Genomic DNA, 22,958 nt, shown 5'->3' on the forward strand with positions numbered 1-22,958 from the left:
GATGGGTTCAGGTCCGGACTTTAAGTCCGGACCTGAACCTGAACTGATGGACTTGAATCCGGACCTGAACCTGAATATGAGTTTAGGTACGCACCACTAAGTTGAACAATATTTATCTAATTGTCTTACAATCTATATCTCATAAGCACAATGGGATAATAAAGCATTACTAGTAAATTTTTTTCATTATGCACAAAAATATCTTTATAGCCCAACACCAAACCATGAAAACTCTAATTCATAATACATGTAATAGTATACTATAATATTATGATACTAGTAATATCATAAATGACCACAGACTCACATTGAAGGATGTATTGCATCTTGTATTGAAATGATATCAGGTGAAATATCTAATAAAAAAATCCATTTATCAATCCTAGTTCCAAATACACTCTGCTATGTATACATACCAGACATTTGTCTGATATAATTACATCTATCAATGTGTATGCAATAGCAGACCTCTGAATAACAAAACAAAGAGTTGACAAGTACAACAATAGCATAAGAACAATTAACAACAAATAGTCTTCTAATATAATGTTATGTCCGAATCAGAACTTCCTAATATATTTTTAGTCAGCCTTGGCTTGCTTAAGGATGTGCACTATCTAAACTTGTACAAATGTAAAATATACAAACTATTATATCATCAAGTTATCAAATGACTGTCCTGAAATTGTTGCGAGGTCAGTTATGTTTGCAATATTGCCTGGTTCACTTCATATCATAATCAAAACCTGTATACCTTTCTTAAAGATTTGGTGATTTGAGATTACAAAATGGATATCAATTACAGTGGTAGAGATTTGGCACATACAACTAAAATTGTTTGCAATTCTGTCAGAATTTGAATAAACACTAGTTCACCTTCATCCAAAGAGTAACCTGTATCCATTGTTTTAAAACCAGGGTGTTTAGGGATATCAATTCAACAGTAGTTTGAAACTGCAACATCTTAAACATTTTTATGTCAAAATTAGGGGTGGGTACCGGTACAGACAATTCAGGTTCAGGTCCGGTTCAGGTCCAGAGGATCAGGTCCAGGTCTGGACCTGAACCTGATTCATTATGTGAAAACTTGTGAATGGACGATACTCAATGTATAATACAATGGTCCATATTGCTATAAAGAAATGTTTTGTGTAGTATTTGACTCCCACTGGCATCTTAAAAATCCTACAAGTCTAACTACCTCTGTACAATTGACTGTAAAAGTTGGTAAAAATGACTATATAGTCTACTATGCTTCGCTCTTGTTATTTGCCTAGACTGGTAATCCCGAAAACGTGTGAATGCCTGATCATATAATCAGTTAATTTTCCAATAGGTCCAACATCCGGTCCACCAAATTTTGTTCAGGTCCGGTTTTTCTGGACCGGTCCAATGAGAAAAAACGGTTTTGTACCAGTGCAGTGTACCAGTGCCCAGTCCTAGTCAAAATGTTGCAATTTGAAACCGCCATCTGTTGACTTGATATCCCAAAAAACCCTGACTTTTAAAAAGAACGGATATAGGTTACCCCCCCGCAGATAAAGGTGCAGTAGCGATACATGTAAGGCCTTCTGTTACATACTTAGATAGTAATTTGAAATAATAAATCAGAATTCTCATGCATATATAATGAAAAGGGACAGTAAAACTATCATATGTTCATATGTCAACTGCTAGGTTTTACATTTGTACTTAAAGGTATCCCATTCCACACACAAATCTGGTTAGTAAACGTTTGTTTGTTTACATACTGGTAAATCATACACATTTCTGTGGCTTTCATTTTTCAAAATGTGAGAGACCATTGTCTCTGTGAACGCAAAACAGATATCAAATCAAAACAGCCTTTGATTTATGTTATACTTGAATTGGAGGAGAAAACAAGTTATTTGTGCAAATATCCATCTTCTTGAACATAACACCTTAAAGGCACCCAATGCAATTTTAAAGCATTAAAATTTGAAATATTCTGGTAAAACAATTACTTCACCATTCTACCACATTTGTATAATTATTTTGTACTTTCACTCACTCACTCACTCACTCACTATCCAGTTTAGCGTCTGTTCTTCCCTGTCTTGCAGAGGTTGGACTTTCTAGCATTTAAAAAGATAGCACAAATATGCCACAAACGGACCCCTCTATTTATTGTGGCCCACAATAAATCAACACAGGATCGAGCCAATAACGGTTTCCTGTTGGTAATTTTCAGTGATTTCCAAACACATGCATGAAGACAATGAGCGAATTGAATCTGCGTTCGCAAATCGAAACCTGATTCGAACAAGTGCCGATTTAGCGTTTGGACACAACGGTCATGTTCGCGTGCGTTCCGAAAAAATTTGAAACCCCAGCGGCGTGGGCACCGTTCAGACAAAAACAAGTTTCAAGACAATAATACAGTAGAATCCGCTTAATTGCACGGCCTATTTGCCAGTGAATTTCATGCAATTATCCGGACGGTGCAATAATGCGAAGCTGTTTAAATGGACCGCACCAGTTTGGGATTCTGTGCAGTTAACGGAAGTGTGCGTTAATCCGTTGTGCAATTAACTGGCTTCTACTGTATTGCATTGGGTGCCTTTAAGTTTAAACAGGTTTTCCCTAAAACTGTATCAAAACTAAGACCTTCAATGGTCTTCCAGCTTTGCAAACATCCGGTACCGACGTAGGTACTACTTTGTTACAAAGGAAAGACTTTCCAACAGTACTTTCTGTTCTGAAATCTTAAATCCATCCTTTCAATTGCAGTTCCTTAAAAATGAAACTGCCTCAAAATCAGACCAGTTTGCTACAATTCCCCATGACATAAACTCTCGATCATCATGGCCCCTATTGCTTACTAGTATTGTTTACTGTAAGAAGTATACCTAACATTTTCCTAATCATAGCTTTGCTTCTATCTGTACTTTACAGTGGTGTTAGCATAACCTGACATAGATCAGACATAACTAGAACAGGTGGGAGTACAATATTATCAAAAGTGAAGTTTTTACCTACTACAAAAGTAGAAGCAAAATAAGTCGACTCCTCACAACAGACATAATATTGCATGACAGATTGAAATCTTATAATAATCAATTTATCTAGTTCAATAGCTAATTAAGTTTCTTTAATATTTAAATAATTTTTTAAAGAATTTAGGCACGTATATGCCAGTCATAATCTGGTATGAATGTACAAAACACAATTGTTTAAAGCATATTTTTTTAGCACTTGCTATACAATATACTACTGCTTTAACTATTCATATGTCTATGGAGTATGGGGATTATAATCTGTTTTACATTTCAAACAAGCAGACCAATTCCCCATAACTTCATGTTTGAAACGTGCAAAACTATTACATATAAAAGCAAGATACTAGACAAATGTTCCACTTATAAATTGTGATATTCATAAACATGGTATTTTGAGACATGTTACAAGAAATCATGAATAAGTATAACCTTTAGCTAGGCCTGTATCCTTAAATGACTTCCTATTTGATTGAAGATAACATTGCTTTTACAGTAGTGGTTTCTTTAGTCTTATTTAAGATATGTTACTTTGGTACTTTGGTAACAAATGCTGTGAAGGCTATACCAAGTTAGTTGGTTGGTTCTTGGCTTTGCCTCTTTCCAGTTTCTGCAGAAGAACTTGAATATTCTGGATGGTATTGATACAGGTGAAGATTGAGAATGGCTCGCCAAGTTGGCCTCAGAGTCATTGTGGCATTGCTTCCATTTTTATCTGGAATATAGGAAATAGCATTAAAGACCACAGACATCAAAATTAAAATTCTCTGAAATTACATTTGATTATAAATTAAAATGTAGACATTTGCAAAAAAATAGACACAATTCTGATGTTATTGAATATCAGCCGTCAACAAATCATACCCAATTAAATGGTGACTTTACTGGTGATGAAGTCACAATGAACATGGCAGCTGGTTCTGAACTTTGCACTGTGGCTTGCAAAGAGCATTGTTTTGAGAAGTAAACAAAGCAAACATTGTAATGTTTCATTGATTGTATGCAATGATTGATAATTTTGCTTATCACATACTGTAAATGCAGAAACTTTTGCTGCGGTTTAATGTTTGCGGCTTTTGCAGTGGCCGCTTCACCGCAAATTACAAACCGCCGCGAACATTTTTCCATGGCAGTTAGAGACTACAGTGCATGGTGCTACTGTGAACTTAAAACCACTGCAAAAAGTCCTTTTTCCCGCTACTGCCAAATTAAATCCTCGCAAACTTAAATGCATTTACAATAATATTTTTTGCAAGCCATGGTGCCAGGTTCTAAACCGGCTGCCATGTTCACCGGTAAAGTCACTGTTTAATCTCATTACCTGGTGGGAAGACTCGACAGGAAGTATGGTTTTCAAAGGTTTGATGTTAAATAGTGTCAGAAGGGTGTGTATTTGGTGTAAATTTCTTATGTTCAATGGTTGATACTAAATATGTTGTATTTTGCTGTCTTCTGACCAATACAGGCATCACAAATTTGGAGTTTTGTCCCTGGCTCATGTCACATCATGACTCACATGATGATAGAACACCAGGAAGCTGCCACTGCACAAAAACTCAAATTTCCATGAATTTCTGGACCCAGGACCACCTGTAAAAGTTCACATGTCCGGGTCATATACAAAAATATACAACAATTTCAATGATTGAACACACTGGACGGGAAACTTGCTGTACACGGCCCAGACATGTCAAGTTTCATGGGTTTGTCAGAGCCCAGAAATTCCCAGAAATTTGCGTTCCTGTGCAGTATGCAGTGTACATGTATGTGGGAAGTGGCCTGGTGGCAAGCTGTCTCAAGGACCAATCTCTCAGCACAGAAACTCGCTTGTTGGGACCAACATTCATCCCATGTCCGTCAGAAAAATACCCCCGTACTTCATGACATGAAATTAATAAAAATGTATTTTCTGTAAGCTTAAAATGATAAGGGGCCATTACACGGAAACAAAAATGAGTAGAAGAGGACATATCTGACAACAACAAACAACACGGGCTCCAAACAATGAGTGGGACAGAGAAACTGGAGAGACAGTCTTGCCCAGTGGTCAAATCATCTTCTGCAGCTGTCACAGACTCACACAAACCTGGCCACAGGGTAGGACTGAAGAAAGTAACTGAGAAACCAAAGAAGGGCCACAAAAACAAGCACTTCCTCTGCCCTGTGGGCTCGCATGTTTTTCCACTTTTCTACTACATGTACTGTAGTACCCTTCCATGGCCAAGTTTGCGATACAGCTGCACCCTATCACACACACTGCCCACGCAACACTCACAGGCCATATACTAGTAAATTAAGATGAACTTGCAGGCACAATACATTTAGAATTTATGATAGACCAATCGCATGGCCCCGCCCACCTCCGTCTTAATGTAAAAATGCAGAATAAAAAACATAAAAATGCAAATATCCAACAGACGTGCAGCTACTCTCTCATTGGCCAAACTGCTAATTGCCTTGCCATCATTGGTTGGACTGTTAATTGTAATGGACAGTCTTTGAGGATCCATCTATGAACTAAAAGTATACACATAATACATGTGTACTTGGCACTTGTGGATAATGATAAGAAAATGTAAGACAATAAAGGTCTTTCATTCAATATATTTCACCATAACTATGGTATGGCTGAAATATAAATACACATGTGTAACTGTAAGCACAAATAAGCACAGACAAAAAAACTAAACTGAAATTACAATCAACTTGTCAAAACAGAGAGGAGGACACTTAAGCAATTAAGTTTGTTTGGTCACATTCCTAAAATTTTCATGATTCTTGTTGGAAATATGGCAAATCTGACCAAACAACGGACAGACTAAACTTGGCCACATTTCTACCAGTATGGTCAAAGGTTTATGTGGAAATGTTGCGCAATGTGCCTGTCACTCACCTACAAAGCTCCTCCCACTCACAATTGTCCTAACTATAGTCTGGGTCTCCAGCCATTGATGAACTCAGAGATTTTCTTAGTCTGCAGGCCACTGAGCCTGAATTCCTGGCTGAGAATGTCTTTGTCTAACTGTATGAGCATCTGGCCGTCAATCCTTTCCCGAAAGAACTGCTGTACCACATTGTCCGGTGTCCCGATGTAGCGAAGGCACTGCGACACCTCCTGCACGGTCAGGGTTGACAGGTTATCCGGTGGGATCCAGTCAGGGTCCGTAACGAAGGGGCTGCTGTTCACCCGAGGCGACCTTTTGTCGCTGTCGCTCTCCTGAGATCCGTCTATGCTCAGACTGTCCAGGTCCTCAAAGTCCGACGGACTCTCCGACCTGTTCTCTGACTTTGCCCTGCTGGGCATGGGGCGGGGAGGAAGCCTAGGAGGGGGGAGGGGAGGGGGGTCGCTGTCACTCAAGCTGGAGACAGAACTGTGGGTGGGGGGCATTCCCCGCGGGAGGACGGGCGGGCCTTCGACAGGTGACCTTTGACCCAACCTGTCAAGCTGAGGTGATGTTTGGCCTGATTTTTGGCTGTCACTCAAACTGGTCATGGAAGGGCGGGGACTCAGGGGAAGGGGTGGGGGTGTGGCGGTGGGGTTCCTGGGGGGTCGAGGGGGTACGTCACCCAAGTCAGCGCTAGTCGGAGAAGTTGGCTTAGTGTCCCAAGGAAGAGACTTGCTCTTCCCAATATCTACAAGGAGTTCGTATGCCTGACTCTCATCGCTGCTGACAAGTGAATTTAGAGTGTTGCTCTCTGTCACGCCTCTGTCGTTTCGATATCTGTCTCTGTTGGATGCTTGCTGAATCCGTGAGTGGGCCGCGGCCTTGTTGTTGTTGTTCCCTTCACCGTTGCGATGCCTGTTATCCATCTCTGACCAGTCCTCCCAATCCTCCAGATATTCAAAGTCTGAGGGCTCTTCATCCGCTGCTGCGTGCAGGGCATTGTCCAACTCCTTACGGTCCACGAGCTGTGGCTGCTCCTCGGAGCTCCCTGCACTGTCCCTGTTGGAAGTGTCTATCCTTCCCGTCCCTGGCCACAGGAAGTCATACGGGATCTCGTGTCCATCAGGAGCCTGGCCCTCCTCTGTCGGAGGCGGGGGCAGGGCTTTGCTCAGGACTTTTGATCTAGGCGAGTCTTCGACCTGGTGTCTCCCTATGTGCCTACTGGTGCGACGCGGTGGCGGTACGGGGCATTCGTCGCGATCTACGCTACTCTGGTTGCTCAAGTCTCTCGAGTTCCTCTGCTTTCTAGAGCGGTGGATTCTGATTGCTCTGAAGTACGCGTCGACGTCATGATCTGTCCACAGCTGCATGCATTCCCGCAACAAAGTCTGGTACTGCTCTGTCTTCTGCTTTGCCTGGTCGGCTATCCTGAAGACAGGTTTCAGTCTTGCGTCTACTTGGAACAGCTTCCTTGCTCCCTCCTTAAGTCCACATGCTGCGATGACATCTTGGCCTTCCTCCTTCTGTAAGAACTTCAGAGAGGCCTTCTTCTGAATCCTGTATTCATCATGGGCATTCTGTGCAGGGGGCTGAACAAGCTTCACACTAACCGGCAAGCGGACGTTGTCGGCTATCTCTTGGACCGTATGGGCGCCCTCGTACTGGCGAATTTCCGCCGGGCTGGCTGTGGAAAAGCGCCCCTTGCACGGGTAAGGAAGCTTCACGCTCTCGGCTTGCGTGTGGTGCATGCAGATCAGGCAAGGCGTCTTCTTGATCTTGGGTCTGATCTTGGACACCAGGGATTTCCCCTTGCCGAATATCCCCATCTTGGATCTATCTGGCCACTCCTCTAGGTACAGATCAGTTTGTCCCATGAGGGTCAGTTCTTGTCCCGCTTTGATCACAATCTTGAAACACTCACGATCGTCCGAGTTCTCACTTACTACCGCGACCATGGTGATGTTGATGTCTTCCAAAGCGAACACCCTGGTCGGAAACACACGGGCCACTTCCTCTACAGAGTTGAAAACCTTATAGTCCTGTTCCCAGAGGTTGAAAATCTCGAATTTTCCTTCGTATCCGTAGGGAATTTCCAGGCGATTCCCGACGACGTAGTGTCCCTCCCCTTCCACAGATTGACACACAACTTTTTGAACATTCCAAGGTGAATGCAGCAGGAGAAAATCGCCTCTTGTGATCTTGTCCACGCTTTGAGGGATGCTGTTTTCGTCCAGGACTTGCAGGATCTGTGGTAGTTTGTACTGTTGTACGACACACTCCAGGTTTACCACGTCTTTCCAAGTTAAACTCTTCAGTTCTTCACATAAGGAAGTAAACCCGTTCGCTGAGGCAGCCATCTTGCAAACTTTGGGTTAGTCATTGATATGGTGTCTAACGCGAACACAAATACTGCCTGTTTTCTCGAGTAACACACTAAAACATCAGACTAAATCCACTTTTCATAGGAAAATAAATACAAATTACATATAATATTAATCTAAAACTTCACAGCATACAAATTTGAGTATTCTAATGTTTTCTTTTTATAAAAAGAATTTAGGCATTATTGAAAATAAAAAAGGCACCCAAAGATTGGAAAGTGAGCCTGCGAATTTCATTTCCGGGATGAAAGACCGCAGGGAAATAGTAAATTGCCTGCATGGCTGGGCTGAGTAATAACATATTTCACATTTCTCATTCAACACCAAGAGACTTCCGCGCACTCGAATTCGCAGACACATTAATTGTGCTAACCTCAAGAATGAATGAACATTTTCGACGCACTGCGATCGATTGTCCAAGGGTGGGATGTTTCAGAAATATGTAGGTCAATATATGCTGGCTTGGTAAAGTGCGCAGGTACTACGTGATCACCCGTGGGACCGATGACCAGTCAACTAAATTGTGAATGAACATTTGCGTGGGAAGTCATTTAGCATATCCGGCAGCTTCAAAGACGTATATATGGCGTTATAGCGTTGAATGGGGGAGGTAGAACTTGAATCGAAGGTGTGGCCACGGCATCGTGTAAAGATTGTATCTGGATTTGCTGTCGTTTACTGTCCCAAGGCGCTTCATTGACGAAAAATCACGGTGACGCTAGTTGTAGTGACCGGTAGTACCGTAGTATTAAACGGCAATCCGTAAATCAACAACTGCGCAGTAATACATTACGCAGGACTCCAAGTACAATTATCATCATTTTTTGAAGTCTGATGCGACCCTTCTAGGACTATGAAGCAAAAAACTTAAACAAAAACTTTTCAACATTTTAGGCCTTTTGATATTTCGTTAATGAAATTGACAATATAATAAAATCATGTGTCATTTTTTGGCATCGAAATGTTGCTTCCATTGAGCAGGTCCATAAAAAACATGTACATGTGACATATAAAACGGTTACAGCCGAAAGGAGTTGACCGAACGCTTGATTAGGACTGTAATATCGAATCGAAATTCTATTAAACCAATTCAATGACGTAAGTCGTAACCCAGTGTGGACTATGCGTAAAGCGCCACAATGCGTTTCAATCGACAACTCCAGGCAACCGTTAGAAATGATAATTTGGGCTCAAAAGTACGTTCTTATTTCGCCGGCTAAATAACAACAACGACAACATGCATGGAAATTCTGCTTGGTCAATTCTTCTGGTTTCAGACAAAACAAATAACACATCTTTTATTACAGGATTAAAACAGGTAATGATGATTTTCTAGATTGATCTTTCTAATTAATTAATTATTAATAATACAAACCAACATTCAGAAGCCCACGTTGTACCGTACATTTAGTGGGAACTATTGAAGTGAAAGCCCTTCGAGTGAGATGATATTCAATCAACTAGAAGATAATATATCAACAATGAAAAATATGCCCAAACAATGAAATCAAAGATCTTAAATATCACTAATGAACATGTCTAACATCTTATACAGCACATTTAAATTGCTGAGTCAGGGATTCTTAGCTTATCTTTAACGTATTGCTAGGTACAGTCGTATAGATTACTAGTTGGTAACGCTAGTTCATCTTTATCCGTGGGGTAACCTATATCCGTTGTATGTCAAAATAGCACATTTAGGGATATCAATTTGACGGACGGTTGTTTCAAATTGTAATATTTTCAAAATATAGCAGTTTCAACTCACATTTCGTCGGCATGATAGCCCTAAATACCTTGTTTTTTAAAACAACGGATATAGGTTACCCCGCCGATAAAGGTGAACTAGCGTTACAAGATTCACTGCCGTATACACATAAATGTTTAGCAAACGTTGTTCAGGCAAGTATGCTTATAACTTGTTGAACGATCAACTAATACTAGTATGGCACAGATAAAGGCTGTTAATTTTCACGTACATCAATTATATATTCCCATTTGACAATAGACCGTTAAGATATGTACATTATACAGTATTTTCAAACAGGCGATAATGGTACAAGTAGTTCCTTTATTTGTTACCTCAAAGTGCTTGATGCAAGACAACCGAATCTGACGTACATGTATCACATATATTAAAATATACATCATACGGTTTTCAAATACATCTTACTTCCCATCCTAAAGGCCAACGATGAAAAAAATTAATGTAAATTAATAATCTGAAGCAAATGTAGTTCACCTTTATCCGCGGGGTAACCCACAGGGTATTAGAGTTTTCAAGTCGTCGGACTGTGCGGTTTCAAATTTTCAAAACATTATAGTTTGAATAAACCGTCCGTCGACTTGATAAATACCCTCTTTTCAAAAATAACGGATATAGGTAACCCCGCTATGTATCATGTAAATTTTATATACCTATCTGCGCTTTCCCTAGTTAAGCACTACACCATAAACATGATATGAGAGGTAATTACTATGATTAAACTACTAGTATCCTACTAAGTCATATAGGCAAAAAGTAGTATCTGGTCCAGCAGTCAAACAATTTGATTATTTAGCGGTCATTTCCTAACACTCTGATTCGTGCTCCTGGTCCTTAACTGTGATTCTGCGAGGACTCAAGGGTGAGATTCCCGTCAGACTAGTCTGGCGGGGCGGGGGTAGTGGTGGCGGCCGCAGGTCGATAGGGGACAGGTAACCCTCATCGTCCAACACGTCGTCTATGTCCAGTGAAGTCGAACCTGTGGGTGGGGGGGGAGGCGGTCTCCGCGGGAGGGTGCTATCCCACTGTTGTTTCCTCGGATTCAGTGTCTCGTACAGCCTCTCTTCGTCGACTACGTGGAAGGATGAATACTGTGTTTCCTCCTCAATTTGCTTGAACTTGTCCTTGAACACAAGGTCCCGGCTCAGGACACGCGTGATCCCCCGCAGGCCTCTGTTCTGCAGCAAGTTCACCCTCAGCTTGTCACAACATTCCGTCACGGCGATGTTGTAGTCAGTCTGGTCCCCCAACATGCCGTGAGCAGCCAACACGCCCACTTTGCTTCGCAAGGGGAGTTCAAGGAACTCGTACTTGAGTTTCCCGTTTTCTTTTCGCAGCAAACACGATAGAATCGTTTCCTCCTTGTTTGCAAGGTGAGCAAGTCTGATCACCCCAGTGAAGGTGTCTCCGCAGAACTTAGGAATGTCCCCTTCCGTCTGTAACACCGTCAAGGGCAGGCGATTTTCGGCGACGATTTTTTCGAGGCTTTCTTCCTCTTCCCCTTTCCCTGTCACCCCACCTGCTATGGCGACGAACTGTGATCTACAGTCAAACGGGAGGGTCACGTATTCGTTCCCCTGATTCAAACATGCCAGCAGGCGTCCTGGAGTGGCGTCTTCATCTTCTGTCACTGGAATGGTCCCTGTGCTTGAGTGTTGGACTCCAAGACACGCCAGTTCGTCCCCGGCAGCCACAGCTATGACATTATAGTCCGAGTCACCTGTGACGTTTGAGCTAACTAGAGACATGGGAACGGACACGGCTTGCTTCGCCACCACTCTGTCCGGAAGACTTTTCGCTAACCCCGGCACGCCATCGAAACGCGGGTCCCTTAAGGGTGTGTCTTGGAGGTACGTGAATTTACCGTTGTACGACAGCGGTAGGGATAGCCACGGGCCAACAAGAGTTCTGTTGTTTCCCGCCAGACTACGCCCAACTGCATAGCTCGACTTGGTCACGCTCACCAGCAGTATTGTACTGTCTGCCACCTCGCTCAAACTCTGGTCCGCCAACTTCACTATCTGTGGCAAGGGGTACTGCTCTACCAGCACATCCAATGGTAGCACCACGTCGCTCCACTTGATGTAATCCACTATAAACTGTTGCTGCCCCGCCATCTTGTGCCAAATATTTGACTAACCCACAGTTAGCCAAGATGGCTGACAAAAGGTGAGGTGTCGCACCAGCCAGGTAAACAAACCGTCTACTGATACCCAAACAGAAGAGTCCATTGGTTATTTGGGTGGAGGGACGGTGCCGTTTTCTTTATGGACCGTTAACGACCTTTTATCAATATCAAAAAGGCAATCATACAGTTGTATAGATTCATAGAAAATATAATAAGAAGTCACATAAAAACGACGTTTGCGTCCGACGCACACCCCCTTGTTGACACAAATGGAACCGCCCTCTCGAGACCAGATAACCTCGTTGAACCACACGTCCTTGTTAGCAGCGTCACGTGACCTCATGCATCGCACGGTTGTCTAACTCTTAAGTGTCAGGCAAACGTGGCTTTTCACAGAAAATAAAACAGTTATTAATAAATATTACAGTGACGGATTACACAGTGTCATTTCTATAGAGTCGTTGTAAATCAGTACGTTTTCCTACACAAATCCTGGCGCGGTCTCTACTACGACTTTAGACCACAACAAGTACATTTCATGGGTGACATCCTCCAAAATTTAGTGAGAGAGGGTAAAAAAGCGAGATGGGTAAAGAAAATACAAGTTCTTTGAATTTGCAAAGTTGTTACCTTTGAACGCTGTAAGAGCGACAAAACATAGTGCTAACAAGTCTTTCATTCCTGTCTTCAGACGTGTGGCACTCTTGTTGTAGACGGTTTAGCTCAAGGCTTCCACGCAAGTGTCACTTGTACCGACTACCGAACTACATGTAGTTTCACTTCTACAAGTACAGTCATGGTTACCTCATTAGTGTCACTTCTACAAGTACAATCAAGGCTATCACACGACATATCATCCCATTTTGTACTTTCTTGCCATGTTGGTCTTCTGCCGAAGGGGAATATTTCTGTCTCAAAATATGGCGAAAATTAATGAGAGCAGTGATGTCATCCATAATATTTACTTGCTGCTGCGTTACTAAACAGAAATGTCTTCCAGAAGCTACAATCGCATCTTCCGCACTGCCAACGTCTTGCAATTTACCATGAGAATGACGTGTTTTGATCAAGCGATTTAATCAGCTTTTCGAAGGTGCACGACAACCGTCTAAGTTAGAATAAACAAAGGTTCAAACAAACAAACAAACAAACAAAATCTTCTGTGACAGCTTAAGCTTTGTAAAACTTTGACAGATAAGGTGTTTTCATGCCAGAATCGCATGTTGTTATTGTTCACTTCTAGCCAATGCGTCAGAATGTATTTATTAACATTGGTTATACCTAGCCGAGCATTTCGCCTTTCCCTGAGGGTCTATTGTGTTATTTCATAGCTGTACATTCCACCAACATAGCTCATAAATTTTCCCACCCTTCATCAGTTCTTTTCTGTATTGACTTCTTCCTGGATATTCGGCATGGAAACCCACCTCGAGGTTTACATGAGAGTCCCAATACAGGAATATCTAAAGTTGAGGGCACAACCCGCCGTATGTGCAATTTGTCCGTACGTTTTTTGGGAGGCCACGTCCGCCACGTATTTCTGAAAACGTTCAGGCTGCACAGGACATGTACAGGTGCATCACCCATACTGGCACGTACGGGGGCGAATCCGCAGCCCGATGGCACACAAAGTTTTGTCTGTACGTAAAGTTCAAAAGATTGCCCACGTTTTGGCACATAGACAGCACGTACTTGCACGTACTTGCACGTACAGCTTAACGAAACAGCCCCAGCATCAGCCGTATCCCCCCGTGAAAGAATGTACAGACCATTGTGGGCACAGAAAGCCTAGAGCCTTGTGACCTCCTCAAGTCGTCTGGAACACAAGGTAGTCATTGATGCGCGCGGCTTGCTTCTCCTCAGACGTGACGTTCCTGTTTCTCTCTGTCTTAAGACTCTCCACACCTGTGCAGGTGGGGCAGGTAAGGTTCGCCAGGTGTGAAACGGTCTAACAAAGGTCCTTTAAGGTTAAATGAGTGCAGTGTTCCTTTAGTTTTACATGTATTTGTATATCTGTATATGCATGTACAAAAGTACAACACAATAAGTATGGAATGGTTGCACTGTTATATTTGCATAGTATTTTGAATCTTAACAATTGTATATTTATAACATAATATTGCAGCATTGCAGCAATTATCACTGGAGGCTGATACAGTATACGTTGATACTTGTTTGTATACTACAACTTATGCGATGATTATTCAATATTGCACCCTATAGTACATACAAGACTATACTATCATTCTATAGTGGTAATTGGCACATGCATCTAATACAACATGATGTGACCAGCTTGACTGCTATCATATTGCTGTCGCCTTATCTATGACAGGCGCAACAGTTATGGACTGACTGGAGGTCTGGATATCACAGGACATTAATTTTTTCATCAACATCTTGAAACAAGAATATTCTGTAATATCAAATCATATCTACTGCATAATTTGTTTATATCTTCTGACTTCTCCTCACTTTAACATTTACTTGTATGTAAACTTCCTCTAATACGTTGCTGATAAAGCATTTCATTACAGTTGTTTTAAAATTTACTTTTGGACAGACAAGAACACTGTGGCACTGCACTTTAAATTAGAAACGTATGTTAACAGTGCCATATACAAAGAACAATAGGCTTTATAAGGTAGTTCCATAGCCTTTTTGATGCCTTAGGGGCGATTGTTCTCCAATATGTCGAGGGCATGGTATTGGCAGGCGGAGTCCTGTCCTTTTCTTTCCCAACCGAAGTCGGATTTTTACACCTGGGTGGAATAAAGAAAGTAAGTGTCTTTCCCAAGGGCAAAATATAATATTTGTGGCATGACAAATTTTGAACCCGGGACTACTGGTCTCTGGGTCACATACCCTACAGTTATGCCACACGATCCCACAAGTTACAGTTTGGTTGCAATTTGCGACTCTAGTATGAAGCTGAAGACATCTTTGCTCTGCTGTGAGGTCAGCTCGAACTCGTCTGTCATTTCATCTCTGGGCATGCCCACTAGTCTCTTCCCGTCAACCCCCGCGGCCTTGAACCTCTGTATGGCCTCCTCTTCTATCTCTGCCAGTCGGAGGAACTTGGTGACCTCCCGGGGCGTCATGATCGTCAGGTCGGTAGGAGGTTCCCAGTCGGGATCATCCTCATCCTCATCTTCTTGCCCATCTTCGGTGTCTTCCGTTTTGGTCTCCCCTGTCAGGATCTTCTGCCGCATGGCAAGAATCTGACTGGTGAGGGCTGCTCCAGCGAGGGGAGTGGTAGCCGTAGTTTCCGAGGGGGTGTCGGCTTCTGGGGGGTAGTCACGCACTGGTAGCCCGTCGTTGTCTAACGGGATCATGTAGCCGTACTTGTCTTCCGACTGGGCGGGAGGGGGCGCGGGAGTAGAGGGAGGGTTTGGGTCATAGTCACGCTCCGGGATGTTGATGGGTTTGTCAGGAACAGGAGGTGGGGCCTCCAGAGGGGCAAGTGTCTCTAATTGGAGGGGCGGTAGGGGTGCAGGGTAGTCGGGGGCAGGGGGAGCGACGTCGGGGGTGAGGATGGGGGCCGGGGGAAGAGGGGCGGGGTAGTCCGGCGCTGGTGGGGCGCCCTCGGCTCTGTCAGCGGAACTTTCGACCGTTTCTTGTGGCGCGTCAGGAGGGTCTGTAGACGAGTCCTCGAGAACGATTTCAGCCAGAGTAACGTGCCGGCGAACCTCGGGCTTTTCCTCTGGAGGATTCGATCCTTCGAGGTACTCGTAGATAGAGCCGTCCACCGATACGACGCGACTGCTGCTGTCGGCCGTAGTAACGTCGCCCTCCGCTGACGGTCTCCCAACTTCTTCGGAAGGCGTTTCCTGGTGCAGGGTCGCTTGTACCGTCATGAGCTCCCCGTTACGTGGTGTTTCCCTCAGCAGCACGGAGCCGTTACTAACGTGGCCATTTGCCGGCGGTCCTCGCCAGTTGCCTTCGAGCCAGTCCGCTAAGTTCTGCTTGTACTCTGCGGTGTTTAGTAGCATCGCCTCGGGAGGGACGAGTTGAATTTTCTTGCCGATGACGGGGATTCTGAACGGTTCCGTGTCTATCTCCCCCTCCGGGGACACCAGCCGGGCCTGCACGCTGTGGTCTGTGCCGGTCTCCATCAGTGTCAGAACACCTGGGAACAACAATGCAGGACAACTTTTAAACATAATAACATCACTTCAAACCGTGCTACCTGGAGGCTTCTTGCGGGCGGAGCAAACAGGTAGGCAGGTAAACCACACAGAAAAGCATTCTGTAATACCTCTGACCTTCTTATCACCCCTCATCTAAGCCGAAAATATTCATGATGAAGGAACTGTCCGTTGTTTTTGTTGTGCGTCACATTTCTATACGTTATGTAGTTATAGTAATAAGTAGTATCATTGTATAGATTGATGATCTGTTACTGCTGCCTTACATTGTACCATGTAAAAATGTCGTGCAATAAAGTTTATAAAGTTCTCCTTCATCATAAAGTTCCATTGTGGTTCGATAAAGACCTTGACTGTCTACACTTAAGGAAAATACATGGGTTTACATGGGTTAAGCTAATATATTGTTTTACAAACACACGTTGCGCAATTCCCCACAAGTGGAATTCTGCAAAAAGTCAGCTGATTACTGTAAATGCAGAAATGTTCGCGGTGGATTAATGTTCACGGTTTTCGTAGTGACCACTTCACCGCGAACTTAAATCCACCGCGAACATTTTTCTATTATGGTATTAGATTGCAGTCTATGGTGTTACCGCGAACTTAAATCCACCGCGAAAGGTCATTTTTCCCGCTACCGCGAAATTAAATCCCCGCGAACTTAAATGCATTTACAGTATGCATTCATGGAAACATAATCTATCGGAAAATGACACTACCTTCTCGAGTTGATAAATACCCCTTTACGTATGACTCCTAATAAAGGTGCTATATACCGGTGAAGTTGTCCACAGCAGGAGCCTGCCCCTGCACCAGTTGGACCATGACTGGCAGCCGGTAGTTCTTCACAATCTCTTCAATGTTGTGAACCGTCACGAACTTCCCTGGGAACGAGATGGGAAGCGCCACCCTTTCGTTCTTCTGATTGGCGCAAATCAAACAATCCACCGCCTGTGACAAAGAAAGTTTAAAAACAACTGTCAAGGACTGAACCAGGTGCAGAGTTTAAGTTTTAGTTTTAGTTTTAATTAGTTTTAGTTTTAGTTTTAGTTTTAGTTTTAGTTTTAGTTTTAGTTTTAGTTTTAGTTTTAGTTTTAGTTTTAGTTTTAGTTTTAGTTTTAGTTTTAGTCTGATCTCTCAGACGTCCTATATATGGGGAAATGAGTGAATGTTCTCTGAGGCTCTTCCTATCTAAATAATCTCAGTGGGCGTGGCAAACCTGTTATCCAAAGTTTGGAGAAAGATATAAGCAAAGATAATTCTTCTTTTAATCTTGTAATATGATTATAATGATAGTTTATTGCAAATTCTTGCTTGATGTCTAACTGTAGGTAACATGGAACGGGACGGACAAATAGTGTAGAACAATATAGCATGTGTCTACACTAGTCTAAAAGATAACTCTAAATTGTAGGTTTTTTGGGGGGTTCGATTTATTTTTCCGAGACAGTGGAAGACGAAGGATCCCACCCTTTCTGTAATGTGTGGGTTCTGTAATATTAGGAGGAGAGTAGGTTTCTTTTTATCTGTAAACGCAGAGAAATTGGGATAGAATTCTGCAATTTAGTGGCCTCTTTAAAAAGCTCTTTTCTCTCGGTAATATGTGTGTCTGTATGGGTACAATGTTAAGATAATATTTCTTTCACTTAAGTTTCGTAATATTTATTTCTGTATGTGAATATTTGTTTATTTTTTTTTTCGAAATCATGTGAGATTATCCCTGACAGGACTAGAGAGTGTCGTTATAAACCAATAATCCGAAGATAAATTCAGGAAGTATGTCCCTGTGTATGTTACCTTGGAGCTGCCTTTCTTGGGTTTTTTAGTAGTCTTAGACACCCGATACGCTTTCTTCACAGCGAGTAGGGTCAGAACGTCACCGCGTTGAACGATGGGATGTTTGAACGTCTTGGCGACCTTTTTCTTGTCCGGCGTCTTCACTATGCCGTCGAAGACATCCAGATGGATGTCTTCCTTTGCGTAGACTTTATCTGGGAAGGAGGCCGTGAGCTCGGACACCGTCTCAAAGTGGCGTACACCGGCCTGCCAGCCCTCTAGCGGCAGTAAGAGGAATCGCCCTCTAGAAAATGAAAGAACAATGTCAATGGCTAAGCAAAGAACTAGAAAATGCGGCATGTTTGCGGCTGACGTTGCGGCACGTTTGCGGCGTCGCTGCGGCCGAGTGATTTGACAGAGCGCGTCACGAATTTCATCCATAAAAAACGCTAAAAAGGCTAATCTTTTAAAGCTTTGTTTATGTTTTTGTCTTTTTAGTCAGACTTCTGCATGACATTCCCATTATAAAGTCAAGTGTAGCACAAATTCAATTTAGAACGCAGCGACGCCGCCAACGTGCCGCAATCCATTGAAACGCCTACTAAAGTGATAATACATAAGCTAATTTGTCAATGGCAACATATCGACCAGCATAATTCTACGTAGTTTAAAAGAATTGGCAAGAATACACACACAGATTGAATCATTGTTACAGCAATGCAAACGCATTTTCAATCATTGTGTCTAGATATTATCTGTCGTAAGATATGAAATTTAGTAAGACAGCTAGCCTATATATATAGCTACACTAAAAATGGAAGAATTATGTGGGTCAGAAGGACCTCTTAACTTCTCACGGACGCAGCTATTTCTGTAATGTTCCTTTTGTTGATTTTGCAAATACAAACAGTGGAAACAGAGCATAAAACCACAACGAAGTGCACGGTTCACTGGGTCCCAGTACACGCCATGATGTATCCCATATTTTTAGTTATTCTAACTCATATTTGTATCACCCAATGATAATGCACTGAAGGGATGTTTCTTTCAGATCAAACTTAAAATTATAAACATGAGTGATTCATGATCATCGTGTTTTTCCAGTAATTCCATAGAGAGGAACATTAGTCAATTCTGCTAAGGCCACAGCAACTAAATTGTATGGATGTCATCCTCTTCAGACCGTAAAAATAATGAGATAAGGCAAAAAGCGAGATGGGTAAAAATAAGATGGTTACCGTTTTAAAATAGGCACCATATGCATACACAAATGTAAACGGTGTAACAAGAATTGAAGTGACAAAACATGGTATCACAGCCAACAAGGCATTCATTCCAGACCTGTATTCAAGATGTGAACTACTATAGTAAAAGTGACACTCGTATATTATGCTTGGAATCAACCAAGTTGGCATCTACATACATAGCTTCCATATTGGTGCAACTTTTTCATCTACAAAATTTCACTTCTACAATGACAGTCATGGCTACCTTCTGTTTCACTTCTGCAAGTGCAATTATTAAGCATTTTGGCATTTTCTCGTCATTTTGACCATCTCCGAAAAAGGATATTTCTATCTGAAATCATGCGAAAATTAATGTCATCATAAAATTTACTTGCTTTCGCCTAACCGAATGTTCTATATACATGTAGATCAGAGGACTGGGCAATCCTAAGAAAAACACACCAGTAAGACAAAACAAACTTTAAGTACCCGGGATCTTTTCAGTGGATGTTGTTCACAACACCTGAAGTTGTTATCAAATGGGTCATACATTGGTTAAATGATAATCGTTGATATCAATCAATAATGAAGGAATGTCAGATATCATCTGCATATTGAAAAGTAAACTGACGATGTGACTTAGTTATTTACAGGTCGCAGATTATTTTAGCTTCTTATTTCCGTCTAACGTTAACAGTAAAATCATACATGTGACGTTTAACATGTTACACATGTTATCGATCATACCTACGTGACGAGAAGACAGGCGCATTTACAAGTAGGTAAACAACACTAAAAAAATACCAGCCTAGGCAAATTTAAAGGCAGTGACAGCCTTAAGTACGTGCTTACTTGCAAATATTTGTCGTACTTCTTACGTACAATAATCTAGCGAAGAATATGAAAACTAAGGCATTCCCACCGTACCTGAAATCCAAAGGGATGCTGAGTTTGGGCCCGACTGGAAGGAAACTGCGAAGCTCGACCGCCTGTGCCACCACCCGCCTCACCCTCCGCGCCTCTCCCAGCAGAACGTGCTGGTCTCCCGCCAGCTGCACGGCCCCGACCCGTACCTGGTGATCCCGCGGTACCCTCACCACCTGCGGCAGCCGGTAGTTCTCTAACAACACTCCGAGTGCGATAGACCTCTCACTCCATTTGAAGGAGGTTAAGAAGTTGGAAGGTAGTGTCGTTTCTGTGAGTTCCATCTTGAAGTAGTACAGTTCTCACAAGACGGACAAAAGTTTTAGGGCGTCGCCCGTCAAGCCGCCATGACATGAGTTTAACACTGTTTATACAGTAGGTGAAACACAGCTATGACGTCGTGTCCGAAATAGCTAAATGATTGAAAGATGATCCCGCCAATTGGTTGGTCTAGAGTCCACTTGTTATTGCGATCACCTGACGACCTGAACAAACGTGATCTAGGTATGATTTAGATTTTGCAATATTCAATCCGCGTTCATAGACAACACCCCTACTGTCATCAATAAGTCAGTCCAGGTTAGAGAATGGTTTCCTGTATTTGGTCCACCCTGCGTAAAGTTGAGATAGCGGGGCGGCATTAGAGCGTAGCCAGGTGCTCGCTTCAGTGCCGGTCAAAGTTCGGTTTACCTTGTGCGTGTTGCAGACAAGAGTGGGCCTTCTCTGGGGTTTGCTTTTACCGAAGGGAAAATATCATATACGTGCCCTGTCTATTTGTATCATACCTTCAACACTGGTTCGTTTATAACAAATAATCAAATGATTTTTTTACAGCTAATTGGCGAAGGCTTTCGGTTGAAGGGCTTAGTAACAGGTAACACTGTAAGATTTGAAAAAAAAAAATCGAGTTTTTGGTTTGCGGTGTCATTGAATAAACACCTGCCCTTGTCTCGCCCCTACCTGCCTCTTTACGTGCCAGCGGGTACATACATGTATGCAGGTATACGTCAAGGTTCAGGGCTATAGGCTTTTGATAGAATAAACAAAGTGAACCTACCCATTCAATAGCTTATAAAGGGGACCTACACTATTTATAGTATAGAACTAGAGTTCCACGATCTCATACCTTCACCAAATGATGTTACCATATTTACGACTGACGTATTATAAATGTTTCTCATTGTTTATAAGGTCCTAATTTGACAGATAAAAAACATTAATTGCATCTTGGCAAAGACTACGTATAGCATTTCCTCCACAGTTATGTAAATTAGTCCATGATTGGCATGATTTATGTCTAATGATGTGACCCTTTACACTACGTAGTGCTGCAAGCATGAAATTCCGATCTTGCACTACTATGGGATCATTTTGTTTTCTCCTTGATTATGCAAATAAGGTCTTTATTTGCATAATCTATGTCCATAAATGTCACAATGATGGCAAATGTTACTATGGAATGCACTGTAAGATTTCCGCATTTATTATGCAAATTAGATCACGACTTGAATATGTTTATGCTTGTTGATGTGGATTCCCGGGCTGACTATCACTGCTGGCACCAGCTGCTAATATCATGCTGAGAACATGTAGGTACAGCAAACATCTACCAGGACTTCACTCTTCGTTTAAGGTGCACTCTCATCGCACTTGTGTCAAGCTTGCGTCACTGCGGGGCACCGTTTTAGTATTTTCTCCGATTTAAGAAAAAAAATCTAGATATTGGGTAATACGTACAGGTATGACTTAGAAGACGAAAAAATACACAAAAAGTAAGAAAATTCGTTCTTTATACCTGAAATTCGTTAGGTATCTTCCGAACCCCGCAGTGACGCAAGTGCAGTGAGAGTGCACCTTAAGATTCCTCCTTCTTTGCATACGCAGCTGTCTTCTGTTTGGGCCTGTTTGTCCATCGCTCAACCTTTCTAAATGTTCAGTTCTATTAATGCTTGCAAACATGTCCTATATCAGTGGTGTGCGACATTTCTTTTTTATTCATTTATTATTGAATACCTAATTATGTCATTTCAATACTTTAGAACTAACGTTATGTTTTGACTATGAGTACAGAGTTTGACACAAACTGTAGTCTTACAGGTATATGCCAGGATGTAAGTACAAAATATGTTAGTTCCAGGCGGAAAGTTTGAAATCCTTATTCCTAGTACAAGTACTAAATCCGACCCGTAAAGTTTGATACTTGTAGTAGATGCTCTGGGCCCCTAGTCATCGATAAATCTATATATAGCAGTAAACTCTGCATTCTGTTTAGCAGCCGACTTATCTGCTTCACGCTTTACCACTAAATCTGCGAAATAAGTTCTCTCCAAGCAGAGGTTGGTGGGGGAAATCGTGACATTTTCCTTAATATACAAATGCCGTCTTTTTCGGTCAGCCTCCCCACCATCGGAGAGTAAAAAATAAAGTGAAAACGACAGAAGTATTCAAATTTCTTGCTTTCGTCCAGTCAGAAATCGACTGTTAAATCGACTGTTAAAACAGGCTGATAAAATCGGCTTATAAATGGACTTCTAACTTCATCTGACACAAATATTGTCCAAGAACAAATAATACTTTATCAATGTAGCAGTGCGACACCTAGCAGCAATATCTTATGTTGCAGTGCAAAGTACAAGTCGTTATTGCCAGTGGGAAGGTGACAACAAGGTCACCGAAACGTCGGGTCATGTCAAGATTAGCAAATTTCA

General features: G+C 42.2%; 2 protein-coding genes across 2 annotated transcripts; both read right to left on the reverse strand.

Annotated features, from left to right (window-relative positions):
• Positions 1-308: 308 nt before the first annotated feature.
• On the reverse strand, positions 309-12,559 carry LOC118410602 (GRB2-associated and regulator of MAPK protein 2-like). The gene is made up of 3 exons (XM_035812378.1): positions 10,858-12,559; positions 5,911-8,268; positions 309-3,732 (listed from the first exon to the last, which is right to left on the reverse strand). The coding sequence occupies exons 1-2, from the start codon at positions 12,163-12,165 to the stop codon at positions 5,944-5,946; spliced, it is 3,633 nt and encodes a 1,210-aa protein (XP_035668271.1). The 5' UTR covers positions 12,166-12,559; the 3' UTR covers positions 309-3,732; positions 5,911-5,943.
• Positions 12,560-14,723: 2,164 nt separating this feature from the next.
• On the reverse strand, positions 14,724-20,931 carry LOC118410389. Its single transcript, XM_035812080.1, has 4 exons — positions 20,254-20,931; positions 18,122-18,404; positions 17,101-17,275; positions 14,724-16,305 (listed from the first exon to the last, which is right to left on the reverse strand). The coding sequence occupies exons 1-4, from the start codon at positions 20,532-20,534 to the stop codon at positions 15,071-15,073; spliced, it is 1,974 nt and encodes a 657-aa protein (XP_035667973.1). The 5' UTR covers positions 20,535-20,931; the 3' UTR covers positions 14,724-15,070.
• Positions 20,932-22,958: the final 2,027 nt, after the last annotated feature.

This window comes from Branchiostoma floridae, chromosome 2 (genome assembly GCF_000003815.2).
Source record: "Branchiostoma floridae strain S238N-H82 chromosome 2, Bfl_VNyyK, whole genome shotgun sequence".
Taxonomy (NCBI): Eukaryota; Metazoa; Chordata; class Leptocardii; order Amphioxiformes; family Branchiostomatidae; genus Branchiostoma; species Branchiostoma floridae.

Bases quoted from the DNA above. Each gene is read 5' to 3' on its own strand.
- LOC118410602 (XM_035812378.1), bottom strand. From the start codon at position 12,165: ATGGCGGGGCAGCAACAGTTTATAGTGGATTACATCAAGTGGAGCGAC. The intron at 8,269-10,857 runs TAGGAAATGACC...GACTAACCCAAA, and splicing joins AGGAGCACGAATCAGAGTGT to GTTTGCAAGATGGCTGCCTC.
- LOC118410389 (XM_035812080.1), bottom strand. From the start codon at position 20,534: ATGGAACTCACAGAAACGACACTACCTTCCAACTTCTTAACCTCCTTC. The intron at 17,276-18,121 runs GTAACATACACA...TCTTTGTCACAG, and splicing joins CCAAGAAAGGCAGCTCCAAG to GCGGTGGATTGTTTGATTTG. The intron at 16,306-17,100 runs GTATATAGCACC...TGTTGTTCCCAG, and splicing joins TGCTGTGGACAACTTCACCG to GTGTTCTGACACTGATGGAG.